The sequence below is a fragment of the Dermacentor albipictus genome, chromosome 2 (assembly GCF_038994185.2).
Source record: "Dermacentor albipictus isolate Rhodes 1998 colony chromosome 2, USDA_Dalb.pri_finalv2, whole genome shotgun sequence".
Taxonomy (NCBI): domain Eukaryota; kingdom Metazoa; phylum Arthropoda; class Arachnida; order Ixodida; family Ixodidae; genus Dermacentor; species Dermacentor albipictus.
Window position 1 is genome coordinate 160236450 of NC_091822.1, and position 14609 is coordinate 160251058.

General features: G+C 50.5%; 1 protein-coding gene across 3 annotated transcripts in view; it reads left to right on the forward strand.

Annotated features, from left to right (window-relative positions):
• Nucleotides 1-14609, forward strand: part of LOC139056185 (EGFR adapter protein-like) — a 259948-nt gene that overhangs the window by 237224 nt on the left and 8115 nt on the right. For all 3 annotated transcript variants that reach the window (XM_070534198.1, XM_070534197.1, XM_070534199.1), the window contains 3 exons: nucleotides 5624-5986; nucleotides 6923-7140; nucleotides 13735-13806. In XM_070534198.1, coding sequence (XP_070390299.1) covers nucleotides 5624-5986; nucleotides 6923-7140; nucleotides 13735-13806 — 653 coding nt within the window. The remainder of the gene's footprint in view (nucleotides 1-5623; nucleotides 5987-6922; nucleotides 7141-13734; nucleotides 13807-14609) is intronic.

Here is a 14609-nt window from a genome sequence, read left to right on the forward strand (position 1 = left end):
AAAAAAAAAAAAAGGATTTGCTGCAGTGAAACATACTAGGTAAAACACACTGGAATGCAGAGTCATCTGACATAGATACACTGAATGCAGAGAGCACGAAGCCAGTTCACCGAATGCTCTTGTTTACGGAAACCTACGGCGCTATGTTATACGTTAAATTTAGCGTAATAACGGTGTTAAGGGAAACAGCGTTACCGTTCCGCAAGCGAAATTTGCAGAAAGCGTTTTTTCTTCTTTCTTTTTTTCTAAGTATAGCGCGATAGAGTAGTTTACGTGCGGGAGGCTACGAGGAGATCCGAGAGGTTCGGTGTCTTCTTGGTCACAACCGTACCACGAAAAGATACATTGAAGTTGGAGAAAGTACCGAGGAAGTTAATTGTCACGCAACTTACGTTTAATTGAAAAGTAGAAACAATACGGCAAGCGAAACCGGACGAAAAGGTGTCTTGCCGCAGCTGTTAAGCGAACCCACGTCTTCAGCAACGCGTGCGGCATACTGTACCGTAGCAGCCGTCCTATGGCGCCCATAAGCTCTTCCTTGGTGTGTTTGCGACGTGTGCACAAATTTAGCCCCGGGAAGTGTTAGCCAGCGCCGGTCGTCCTCACACGTTCGTTTTCCAGGGCGTTAAGCTTTCCTCAGGTCTGGCACTGTCCGTCGTTCCGCGCCATGCGTAGAACGACACAAAGCTGAGCTAGTTGGTAAGGATTCATTATGCAAAATAGAAGTGAGGCGTGCAGACAGGACACAAGAGTAGAGAAGTGGACAACACGAACGCCGACTATCAACTGAAGGGGGCACTGAGACGAAAAAAGAAAGACACAAAACTCATCTGCGCATGCGTGTAGTATACTTCCGTGGTTCAGCGTGGACTATGTGTACGTTTGTCCGCGGTCGGCTCTCTTCTCGGCTTTTTTTTATCCTTTGCCCTATTTCCGTTCCCGCCCGCCCTCGAGGTACATACGAACGCTTTCGGTGTTGTAATAAGGCGCGGCCCTTTGAAAGCCTGTCCGCTTTGACACATCTCATTCCTCCCGTCGTCCGCTGAAACGACGCGGTTGCCCGCCCCGTCCCGGCCTCCGCCGCCGCAGGGAATCCCCCCTTTCAATCGGACGCCGGGGCGTCTGCCGCTGACTGCTCTTCGCCGAAGGGAACCGACGCGTCTCGGACCGATGGAAGCCGAAACCGGCATCTAGAACCTTTCACTCATACTTGGCCTCTTCGTTTGTTTGTGCCTTCCTTCATTCGATTGCTTCCTTCTTTCGTATGTCCTGTTATTTCTCTCTCTCTCTGTCTCTATCGTGTATCCTTGCTTGTTTGCTTTGCTTGCTCGTTCGCCTTGGTCGTTTGCTTTCTGTAGGCCCTATAGTTCGTGCCTTAAGCCCAATTCGAACGTTAGCGGAGCTGCGCGAAGATATGTCAAGCTCGTAATGGAATCGGAAATATCGAAGCAGGTAATGGGGGCTGGAGGGGGAGAGGGGGAGAGGGGGGGGGGGGGATGTACGGAGGGGCTAACCATCGTACGACCTCGTCGCCTTCTCCGGCTGAAAGGTATACGACTCTCCAGAAAATGGGATTTCCGTTTATCTCGCGCGCGCCGCAGTTTTTCTTTTTATCCGGATAACGTCATTCTCAACAAACAACCACGCGGCATCGAGCCCTTTGCGGAGGCATGTGGCGCCAGCTTTCGCAAACACCGCGGGCCCCAAAGTTGTCTCGAAAATGGTTTAGGAGTTGTCACTCTTCCTTTTTTTCCCAGACTCGGTGACGAGAAAGCCTTATTTCCTTTTTTTTCCTTCTGCCGTTCCGGATGAAGACACGCCACTGCCAATTCTTCAGCAGTGGCGTAGTGGCCCAATGGATGGGGCGTTGTGTTGTTGAGCACCAAGCCCAGGGTTCGATTCCCGTACGTGGCAGCAGCGTTCCGATGAAAGCGCGATGCAAGAACGTTCGCGTAACGCGCTTTGGGAGCGCAGGTTCAAGAACCGCAAGCTGTCAAAATTATTGGAGAGCGCTCGCTGTGTAACCTGTAACAGCTATTGCACTTTGCGCAGCAGCACATGGGCTATCGGGTAAACAAGTCCCCGAAACCTGGAAGCCTTCGAGCGCTAACTACAATTTCTCGGTTCCCCATTTTTAGATCTCTGTCTTCCTGTTCCTTTCCTGGTCAGCCTTAGTATCCTGCTTCATATGTTCGTCTGTTTCCGCTCCCGACCAATGGAATCTTATATCAGGGATGGTTGACTGGGGTTAACCACCCAGAGAAACACAGGGATTATCAGAGGACTATCATTCATTCATTCATTCATTCATTCATTCATTCATTCATTCATTCATTCATTCATTCATTGTAACGGCCCGTGCAACAGAGGGGCTACCTAGAGCCTAGATTTCCCCGACCCTGCGTTGGTCTGGGGCGCTAGCGCCAATCAATCAATCAATCAATCAATCAATCAATCAATCAATCAATCAATCAATCAATCAATCAATCAATCAATCAATCAATCAATCAATCAATCAGTCAATCAATCAATCAATCAATCAATCAATCAGGCGTTAGCCACTGGACCTGTGGCTGCATGGTCAGGAGCGGATTACCGAGCGAGAGTTGCACTTCGCAAATGAGGCGCACCACTTTCCCAGAAACGTCAAAGCTCGAACGGCGTTTCTTTTCTCTTTCTGGCATCTTTTCTTTCTCTTTCTTTTTTTCTGTGCCTTCCACGCAAAGAGCGCTCGGAAAGCACGTTGTCAGCCGGCACCGACACAGAAACGGCTTCTCTCTTTCGTCGATCGAATCTGCGACGTGCTCCGACGTCTGCGAATGCAGTGACGAGCAATCCCTTTTTAATCCGGATAAGATGAGATTATGTATACGCGCAGTTCCTTTCTTTTTTTTTCGGAGGGACAGTGGGGAAAGGGGGGGGGGGAGGGGTAAGTCTCATGCTTGGCAAATGTGCGTCTCTACGTGCAGCTATCCGCCAGGTCACACGACAGACAATCCAGTTTGAACCGGCCGTGCGACAACCTGACCTCTGCTGTTCGCCGCAGTGAACGCTGTGCTGCCGTGATTGGATTAGCTCCTTCTTTTGGATGCTGCAATCTCGACTCGCTCCGGCGGGATCTAAGCGAAGAAATAGGGAAGCAAGGGATGAACAAAAACGAGAGCGATGGCGAGGTCGAAACGAAAGGGAAACAAACAAAACTTAGGAGGAATAGGAATGAACTAGCGGAGGAAAGGGAACAGAATCATACACAGAGAACGGTTATTGCCTTGTTGTTGACGAACAGAAATAATGCCTAAAAAGGGACGTAAAGGGACGTTCACGTGTTAGCGCTTAAACAACGAATTGCTATAAGCTGAGAGGCAGGCAAGAAGACTGGTTAACTAACAGTTTTAGGAGGACTCAGTTGACATCGAACAAATACAAGGTATAGTGGAGCGCACTAGCGTAACCACGCGGTTTGTTGTTTAACCTGCACTACACCTTCGGGATCGGCTCACATTTTTCGCCGAGTAAATCCGCAATTCCGACTCCGCTTTTAGGCGCTCGACGGTTTGAACGAACTCATCTGGGTTTAATTTTCGGCCTTTCTTTCTTGCGCTGATAACTATACGCGTTATCACTGCTCCGTACATAGTTGTACGTTGACTTGGTGCGCCTTTTCTTTAGTTCCAAACTTCATTTTGACGTTGTCCTACGCGCACTACAGAAGGCCTCAAATCGTCTTATTTACGAGGCGAAAGTGGCCGATAACCCAGATCGCACGAACCCCCAAATCGATCTGAAATCGCCAGAGAAGACCTTATCTTCAAAACAACAAACCCCGCAAAACGCGCAATCATTAGGCGTGCACACTACGAGTGATTAATTAAGCGGCAGGTGCGACGCTCGTGGGTACTTCACGCAGGCGGGCCTCCTCTGCTTATCGACGCTGAGTGATCAGTCTGTGCGTCGGTCGGAAAGCACACTATAGTTGATTAAAAGAAAAATTTATCGCGGGAGCTCCCATATGACTACAGAGGAACGAATAAATCGTTTCTCCTGGCCTCGATGGCGCCCACTCGATCGGTTTTCTTTTTTTTCTTCCATTGAAAGGGTGAAGTTAAAGCACACCTACTGTAGAGAGCAGGTTCCTGATTTAGTCTTTCAATGTTATTACCAAAAATATTGGAAGATAGCGAAATTTCAAAACGCGAGCATTAAGTTTGCCATCTCTGTAACGCAGCATTAAAATCCAACACAGTGATGTAAACTGCACTTAATTAGTCACCTTAAGCGGACGAAACTGATGTATTCGTACGCTGCCCTGCAACACGCCGTTAATTCGGGAGTATAGGGCTATTGCGAAACGCTCGCAAGTAGTGCAATAGTGCAGCTGTTTCACGTGATCTCTAAAATCATGTATCACTTTTCGCCACTTCGAATAGCATATCCAGTTTAGGGGACTGGGACATCTGCTTTTGGTTTAGAATTACAGATTTGTAAACTTCGTGCTTCAGTTTTCTTTTTAACTGCCAGTTTTCGGCAATTTCTGCACACACACACAAAAAAAGAGGAGGTCCTAAATCAGAATCCTGTTTGCTACAGTCTGTAAAATTCAGCATTCCCTCTTAAAGGAAGCAATTTTAATTCAAATAGGACCAGCAGTCGTTAAATGAGGGCATTTTTGTGCTTCTGATGTATTTTGGCACGGACATCATAGTTGGCCCCGCAGTAGAGCTTCCTCTTAAAGGAGACGTGCTGCATCCACCCTACTGGCTCTTGGCTGATTAACTGTTGGTGGCCCACAAGCTACTGAGAGCCGCGCCCCTCACTAGAGTTACTGCAATGGCTCGATCCCGAAGGAAATGAAATGGACTGATATCTAGTTAGGTTAGTTGATCTGTACGATATGATGATGATGATGATGATGATGATGATGATGATGATGATGATGATGATGTGTGGTGTTTTGTGGCGCAAGGGCCAGGTTAATCTGTACGATATGACCGTATATTCACGAGACAGTGAAATTGCCAGTCTTTGCTGTCACTTTCACGCGGCGTTCGCCGTCTTGCAACTAGAGCCCAGCAACAAGTAGTTAACACGTCCTTTATAATTCCCTAACCATGCTGCGGACGATTACTGTTCAGTGTCATGCACCCGCGTGTAAAAACAAACAAACAAACAAACAAACAAACAAACAAACAAACAAATAGAGTGACTGAGTCAGTGAGTGAGTGAGTGAGTGAGTGAGTGAGTGAGTGAGTGAGTGAGTGAGTGAGTGAGTGAGTGAGTGAGTGAGTGAGTGAGTGAGTGAAATCTTTCATTGAGTCTTTTTAGAGCTTCGCGGTTACGAGGTCTCCGTCGTCTTCATCTTCTTGGCGCTGGCGACTTGAGACTTCTGTTCAGCAAGGGTGGGCCCCTATTCCGAGGCTCCACGGAGTCGTGCTGCATCGCTCGCGTGCTGCACTAGGGCCCTTTGGGCCGTGAGCTCGCTGCTGGTGAGCCGACTCTCCCATTGCTCCGCACTCGGGTGTTCGTGTTTGTGGAATGCTTTGTTGCGTTCGCACTCCCAGGTGATGTGGTAGAAAAACTTGTGGACGCTAACGTATACGCATTGCGACACCACCATCTCCCGCAGGCCAAGAAGGTGGCGGGCCGCACCAAGCACCGGGACCCCGTGGCGGAGAGCTTTCTGGAGCTGAACGTGCGCAGCCTGCAGCAGCAGCACTACGGCGCGCTGAGCGGCTCCGCGCGGCCCTCGAGCGTGCCGGTGACGCCCAGCCACCAGCACTACCAGCGGCCCGGCGAACGGGGCGCGGACCCGGACCTGTTGTCTCCCTCGAGCAACGAGGACAACACGTCGCCCACCGAGCTCAACCGGCACTTCACCGACAAGCCGCCGCCCGTCAAGAAGCTCGAGGACAGCTGGCAGCAGCAGCAGCAACAGCAGCAGCAGCAGCAGCGCTGCAGCCCGAGCATTGGAGGACCGGATGGACTGGAGGTGCGTGCTCGAGCTTATGTATAGGTTGGCTGTCGGCGTGGACGCGATGGGATGGCATAAGACGTAGATAGAGCAAGGAGCGAAGGCGCTGGTGGCATATCACTGCGTCTGGCCTTGATGTCACTGTGATTTCGCTTGCTATCGAAAGCGTATCGATTTGTGGAGGGACACGGATGAAGCTATGCTCGCGGACAACTTTCTGTGGCTACGAAAGGGGGCGGAGCTACGGGGGCGGAGCTTCTGCACATGTGTTACCGCGCGAAGTAGTCCGCCAGCGTGTGACAGCGTCTTTTGGTTGCTCGGAACAGACGCTGAATCGACGCAGCTTCCACGTGCGGCGGTTTCGTGTTTGCCCAGACGCGGAAGGGAAAAGCCGCAAAATGAGTAAACTTGTACATTCAGTGGTGCGTTTTGTGTTATTCAATTGTTGCTAATAAGGTGCGTATGTTTTCTCTTCCCCAGCTTAAAATAACGTGGATGAAAACTCGGCACTCTTTTCAGAAGCGCTCTCACTCGTGCGCGTGATTTGGCTCCGTAACTTTCCTTTCGTAGCCGCAGTAAGTTGTCCGTGAGTGTAGCTCACCTTGCTGTGCCGACACTCGCTCATTCGCTCGCTCACGCACAAGAGAGATATACTCGGTCGTATTCGGGGATCAGTTGTATTGACCCTTAAAAATCGCTTTAGGAGAAGCCAAAAGCAAGGAAGGTGCCATCCGGTTGGAGGAGAGGTCTAGAAGATGCATATAGCAAGACCTTTTATGTCCTCACCTTCTGGAAGTCGTCTAAAAGTGGCATTCTGATAGACAAAGCAATTAACTTCGCCAAGACGCGCGACACATTCCGACATACGGCAATGCATTAAGACAAACGCGAATTTACGATGTTCCATAGCGTGTGGGTGGTGACAGCGAAACGTTCCCGTCCCTCCCTATGCAGGACAGCAGGGCCTCCTCGCCGGTGCCGATGGGCTCGCGGCCTCCGAGCTCGGCGCTGCGCTCGAGCCCCTTGTCCTCCGAGGCGTGCAGCGTGCGCTCTTCGGTGCGCAGCCGGCGTTCGTCGGGTTCGCCCAGCGGCCGCCAGAGGAGCGCCTCGGGGTCGCCGCGGCCCAACGGCCTCGCCACGAGGGTCGCCTTCGCCCCAGCTCCGCCAAGGCGGTACGTGGCTTGCACGATCTTTCATTTACTGACTGACGAAAGGAAAAATTGTCATCTAGCCGACTGAAGCGTGAAACGACGTACAATGAAAGCTACAAAGCTCGGTTCACAAAGCTACCTTTTCGTTGGTCTCGGGTCCGATTGCCGGAGCAGGACGAATTTTTCATCTGCAAAGCTTTATTTCCGAGAAACCCGTTTGGGTTTCGTTTGCAGCTTCGCGATACAGGCTGCGGGACGACAATTATTCCCTTTTGTGAACCTTCCTACACCTTGCAGACCTACGCAGCACTGTCTGATTGATTGATTGATTGATTGATTGATTGATTGATTGATTGATTGATTGATTGATTGATTGATTGATTGATTGTTTGGTTGCATCTTTCGTTTGGAGGTGAATGGTGACGTTAATGCGATTAGCAACCTTTGTTATGATGGGTGTGACATCTTTCCTTTGGAGGAGAATGGAGACGTTATTGCGATTAGCAATCTTTATTACGATTGGTGTGAATTATTTATGGGGGCATGTTTTATATGTTATGATGATTATTATGATGACTACTTTATCCCGATGTCATATCCCTGTACCATCCTTGAACCGCAAAACCTTATGAGCACACTAGCCGACACGCGAAATGGGAATCTCGCCAACCATAATGCCGGATGATACGTCACGACACTAATATGTCTTGATGCAATCACTGGACCCCAGTTGAAAACCCGTAGCAGCCGCCACTATCCCTATAGTATCCTGGCTGCAACTTGGTTACAATGGCTATCCCCCAGACGGCCGCTCTCGACGTAGGGATGGGCATGCAAGCGCTTTAATGTATTAAATAGGCTACATTACCCCTTGCGTAACCTTGGCTCATCCTTTCCCTGTGACTGAATAGGCGCATGCCTATATTACATAGCACTGCCGAAGTTGTCTCCAAGTGGCGCACACCCGGTCACCCAAGTTGTGCGCTTGGTCACACATCAGCTCGTTGTCTACATTCTGGAATATAGTCCAGTGACCCATGTTGTCTGCTCGGTAAGACAGCAAGCCATGCAGCGCATACCCAGTGGTCCAAGCTAGTAGACAAGCAGGCTCACCGGGTTTGTGAAAGAGGTTAAGTATACATTTAGAACTCGATCTAACGAAACCATATTTTGCGAAGTTTTGGATCTAACGAAGAAATTTGCATTCCCCGGCAGGTACCCATAGGGTTGAACGTTATCAATAACCTGAATTAACGAAACAAACCTAGCCGCGGACTCGATTTAACGAGGTTTTCCTTAAATAAATGAGCAATTCCGGTGCTTTCTTTCTAATTTTGGCGCATACGGGCTCTACTTCGAGCATGCACTCTAAATCTGTCGCGTTAAAACATCTAGGCACCATGGCCACATCCCTAACTTTATGTTGACGAGGCTCGGAACACGCACGGAACAGCCGACTCAACATCACCTCAGTAGGGGCGGCGGTGGTTGCTTCCGTTATTTCATGGTTTATGCGACAGATGGCTGGATTAACGGAAAATGCAATGCCGTGGTAGCCTTTGTGGGTCGCTACGTTACTATTTTGGATTTCGAAGGACCGAGAAACTAATTTTTCTCGGTTTTACGAACTTCCCGATTTAACGAAATAATTCGAGCGTGGTCATCACTTCGTTAAATCGAGTTTCAACTGTACATACCGCAAACTAGGTGAAGACACGCAAACAGCATTAATCGCATTAAAACAAAGTAGATGACAGGCGGCGGTAGGCAGCGGAGTTTGAAGGAGCCTTAAACACCATAACTGTCTGCCTCGCTGTCAGCTATCTCGCGGCCAGCAAGACCTTTGTGTATACGAAAAAGAGAACGCTTAATCCTTGCGCACATTAACCTTTCTGTTTTTTTTATGCTGGCCATCCTTTTAAAGCTAATTCCCAACCCAGAACCGTGCGCGTCCGATTCACGCACGCTGTCTCCGTTGTCCTGCAAGTCACGCAACGACACGACATCGCACTTTGGCAGCTGGTGCAGAGGCTTGTCGGCGTTTGCCTTTGCCTGGCACGGGTCCGCCGTTGCCGAAAAGTTTCAGTGAGTGCACGTCGTCTGTATAGATGATGATAGTGATCTAGAGAAAGGAAAGACGCTTGATTCTGCGAATGTATATAGATGCGAAGCGCGACGTTCCCGGTTGTGTACGGACGTTTTCTTTCTCGTCACGGGGAAGACGCGTCGCAGCGCGCGATTAGCCGCGTGTGCGCGGGCGCCACCCACGCTCTCGCTTGAACCGCGCTCGACTCCCACGGTGCGAGAACGGCCGACCGAGCCGAGCGTGGTGTCTCCAAATGCGACGCGTCTATACGAGGAGTCTTGCTTCGGGACGCAGCGGTCCCGAATCAATTTTGCCCCGCTGTCTCTCGCTCGAGTCGTCGCGCTTAACACGTTTCCTTATAGGCCGATGCGTTGCTGCGTGCTTTCGAGCGTGGACGTGTTCTATAGGGTGCCCTCGATGCGCGCTATACGCGCGTTTCTCGAACAGCAACAACAACTGCGCATGAATCTGTACGCCTACCCTACACTCCCTCCCCCCCCCACCTCCCCGCTCTACCTCCCTTTCCTTAAGCTGTCGTTTCTCCATAAACGCCTTGTCTTTCCTCCCAGCTGTGGTTAATCACGCGAAAGGGCAGCGTTCGCACGAGCGCGATGAGATTCGCGCTAACCTCAAGAAAGGAAACAAAACAACAAAAATACGGAGGAGAGAAAAAAAGAAAGGTAGAATGCGTGGTCACAAGTCAAGAAAGAAACAAAAAAGGAAAACGACACGAGAACAGCAACAAGAAACGGAAAAAAGGAAGAAGTGAGCTGGAAAGTTCTGGAAGAGAACCACGCTAGCGCCGCCGTCTTTTGATCCGTTCACATTTTGCACGATCCTACTCCTACCTTTCTTTTTTTTTCTTTTTCTTGACTGTCGTTTTTAATTCCTAGCGATGAGGCGAGGCATTCGCGTGCCAAGTTAGCCACAATCGTCGTCGCCGCCGCCCGATGTGAACTTTCATTCAAGACTTGGAACTTGGAGGCGTTCGCGTCAGAGGCCTGCCGGTGCGCACAGACGCGCTTTCTAAATGGGCCGCCGTCGAGACGGATAGTGAACGCCGTGCAAAGAAAGAAAGAAAGAAAGAAAGAAAGAAAGAGAGAGAGAAAGAAAGAAGGCAACGTCAAAGAAGCATATAAATCTAGCCATCTTCAAGAATCTTCACTTCTGAGTCTTTGAAGCACTCGTCACTGAAAAGGACTTCAAATTCACGACTTGGTAATGTGGCATCGCGCATAAGGCGAGAGAAACTCTACGGCGCAGAACTCAAAATTCAGCGGAGAGAAAAAAAAAAACAAGATAGAGAGAGAATAACCACCGCGAATGTACTGTACAAGAAATTCATCTGATAAGTGAGAACGACAGAGAGAGAGAGAGAGGAGAAAGAAACTTCGCGTGCTGCAGTGCGTGCGCTCTCCGAAGCGGCCGCGCTCCTTTCTTTCGACACGGATCACGACTCCACGATTCGGGCATCGCGAGTTCTTATGTTCTTCCTCTTTTTCGACGTTTTCCTTCTTTTTTTTCTTTTCGGTGGTACGAATTGTGTCGGAGCTTGGAAAAGTTCGCGGGAGAGAGACGAAGAGAATTAAAGCGGCGGCTGATTCGCTGGTGGCGTGGCAGGGGTCTAAGGACGGAGGAGCTATAGAGTGTGCAGTTGGGGCCCGGAGGGGGGGGGGGGGGGTGAGACGAGGGGGGTGAGAGATTTGGGGGTGACTTACGCGGCTTTCCACCCAAAAGGCGGCGGCTCGCGCTAGCAACTCGAGTCAAGGTCCGCGCTGGCCGTGCACGCGATTGCACCCAGCGACGCGCCTGATTTATACGGCCGGAAACGAGCCGAAACACAATGGTACGAGACCGAGCCGGATGTAGTGCGTACGCGCCACCGGCACAGCATCACTCGACGCTGCAGCGCACGTGATGGGGGGTGAACGCTCACCACATGCGGGGTTGCCCTCCCCCCGCCCCCTCACCCCCTCCCAGTGAAACCCGCCTCGCTTTCCATCTAGCCGGCGGCTGTCTCATTCGCTGCCCGCCTGCCTGCCTGCCGATGCACGGAGCTATGCAGCAGAAGGAAGAACAACGGCACGGTCGAGCTCGGGCCATTGTCGGCTGTCTGAAGCGTCCCTCGGAATCAAGAGAGCGGTACACTGCTCGCGTCTTTTCTTTTTCACTGCTCCGGCTCTGCCACAAGCTCTCGATAATCTCGGCGTGCCGTTGCGTGAGGTCGGCTTTCGATTGTGCCCCTTCTGCCGCCGAGCACGAGGTCGCGGTTTCGATTCGCGGCCGCGGTTGCTGCATTCCGTTGGGGGCGAAGTGCAAGAAAACGTTCGCGTACCACGCTTTTGGGGTGCACGTTAAGGTACCCAATACGGTCTCTGAGTCGCCAAGTGTCATCTAAGATTCACCGGTTCATTTGGGGCCTTCTCGTAGCCGCTTCTGTTGCTCAGTGACCATGACGTTGCGCTGCTGAACACGAGGTCGCTGGTTCGATTCCGGCCGCGACTGCCCTTCATTTAAACGGAGGCAGAATGCAAGAACTCTCGTGTACCGCGCTTTGAGTGTGCGTCAAAGGACTCTGGGCGGTCAGAATTGAACTAGAGTCCCCCACTACGGCGCGCCTCGTGATCAGACGGATGATGGCTGTTTGCACGTAAAACATGAGAACTTATTCAACCTTATGCAGGAGCCGGCCGTTGCCGGTGACAACATAACAGATTGACCAGGGTGTACAGGTGGTCTAAGGAAACGGGACATAAATTGACAAGCAGGACCCCTGTAGGGACTAGCAACGAAAAGAAGAAAATAAACTTGATTGAAAAGAACGGTCCTGCAGTTTTGGTTGTGGCGGCCTGAGGTGGCGGTTCAAAGTCCTTGGAGTCGGGCGGCATCTGCGGCTTGCCGGACGGCCCTGAGCTGGTATTCCAGCTCCCAATTTTTCAGGGCCGCCTCCCATCAGTGGCGACACCGTCGGAGTAATGACGAAAAAGGACCCCCACAAATGGAGAGGACGCGGCGGAAGAAGACGTGTGCTGTCCTTCACCGAACTTCAACCACAGCACGTAAACCTCCAGACGCCCCGAAGCTCTCCCATGCCCTATGTAGGGTGGCGCCCTCTGAATTTAAAATGCGGATCTCAAAGGCTAAGCTTTTGTTCGTTGAATGCGGCGGAAGCGATTTCGGGAGCCGGAAACACGTCACAGACGTCGTGTTTCGCGTTCGGCGACGAACCTGCCTCGCAACTTGGTTGCGCGAGAGCACGCGCTCTTTGCAACGGCGCCTTCGTATCGAAGGTAAAAGTGCGGCCACCACGAAAACGGGTTAAAGAAGCAAAGATGGCTATTCGCTTTAAAACTGACCGCATCCGGACCCAGTAATTACGTGTCGTTGCCTGTTTGTCATATTTGCACAAGATGCGAAGATCATTCATGTTTTGTCAATTTGAGAGCTACGCATTCGACCAGACTGTCCTTACAGAATTGCCTGTAATTATATACAGACCAATGTCGTTCATGAATTTACACTCTCGGCCTCTCTTACTATGTTTTGCAATAAAGCATATTCGATATCTGAAGTAATTCCCGCCAGGTGATATAGTTCCAAGAGCGTTCTGAGCGCATGGTTTGACTTCACCTCACTATGAGTGATTGTGCAGTGAAGCCAGCTTCTAGTATGTGGGTAAAAAGAATCTTAAACGATCGTTCTCGTTCGTGAGTAGGTAAAGGTTTTGCGCGAATCTCTTTGCAAGAAGACATGAATGCTTCACTACATACACTGAAGGTGATAGTTTCGGTCAAACTACGCCGTTTAAGCGGCAGGGTCCCACGTTGTGTTAAAGGGGCCCCCAAACACTTTTTTGAACATTGTAAGGAAACGTTGCTGATTTGTTAACGAGGCTCCTGTGAACATGTGGGCCAAATATTATTGCACTGCACGAAGCAGAAAATTTACAATATCGTGTCAAAGGCAGTGAACATTCGCTTTCTCTCGCATCCGCAGTGTCGACGTCGAATGCGGTCGGTCCGCCGACACTACTAGCTGATTTCGTGATAAACAATCTCAGTAATACACAATTGCTAATCTTGAGTTAAATAAGTGACAAAGATATATGTCTGCGATTCCAAAAAAGACAGAAAAATCAATTCATATTTGCATTGCGCGTGGCTGCATCTTCTGCGTATGACCTCCGAGATGGCCGCGGCGTAGCGTGGTCTAGCGCTGCCGCCACGGAGGGCCGCGACGAGCCCTTTCGCTGTAGTGTCCCTCTCCACCGTGGTCTCTGTACGCGTAGGAATATCGCGTCGGGATTCCTAACCCTCTCTACCCCTCCCCCCCACCCCCCCAAGATCGAAGCGGTTCACCTGGCGCAATCTCGGATGCCGCGAATGATGTTTGTTTTTCACCGCAGCTGCGAGGGGGCCTCTACCAATGATACGGCTCTTCCTCTCCTGTTCTAAACCGTCTTTTTGCTTCTTCAGACGATATTTGTAACTCACTTCCCACCCCCCCCCCCACCCCTTTTTTTTCCTCAGGCATGATTCCCTGAACGTGAATGAAGAGGAGGAACTGCGCGAAGCCCCCTGGTATCAAGCTGGCATCCCCAGGTGAGTGGCGCTTTTCACGTGCATTGCAGTTGTCAGCATCGCCAAAGGCAATAACACAGAACGTACCGAGGAATTCTTTCTTTTAATGCGAAGAATTGTTAGGTAGGTAGGTAGCTTCCTGTCTCGCCTCGCTTAAATAAAAAGAAAATAAAGTGCCCGACCGACGGTGAAATCGAACCTCTGCCCTTGAGTACAGGAGCTCAGACCATTAGGCCACGATCGCACGCGTACTTCTCGCGTTCCAAAACGAGCCACCCATTTGAAGCGCTCGGTGTGTGCGTGCCGTGCCACTTTCTCGTCTTCCTTTGGGAGGACACCTCGCGTTCTGAAGCGCCCCGTTAGTCTGCACCACCTCCGGAAGCGGGCCACTTCCCTCATCACTTTCCTCGTGGCACGCTACTATAAATTGTGCGACGCCGCACCGACTATACGTTCGCCCAAGTTAATCATGCTTTAACATTTATTTACCGGAGGACAAATGATATCGCCGTTTTAACAGTGCTATGTTTTGCAATGAAGCATATTCAATACCTGAAGTAATAATTCTCGACAGGTGAAAAAATTCCATCTTTTGGGCGCTTGGTTTAACTTCACCTCACAAGGAGTTACCGTGCAGTGAAGCCAGCTTCTAGTATTGTGGTTAAAAAAAATGATAAACGATCGTTCTCGTTCATGAGTAGATAAAGCGCTTGCGAGAATCTCTTTGCAAGAAGCCATATGTACGTAAGACTGCATAACACATAGTCGCTGGTGACGTTGCAGTCCGTGTTTCTCTCGCTTACGCTCGTCCGCTACCTACGCAT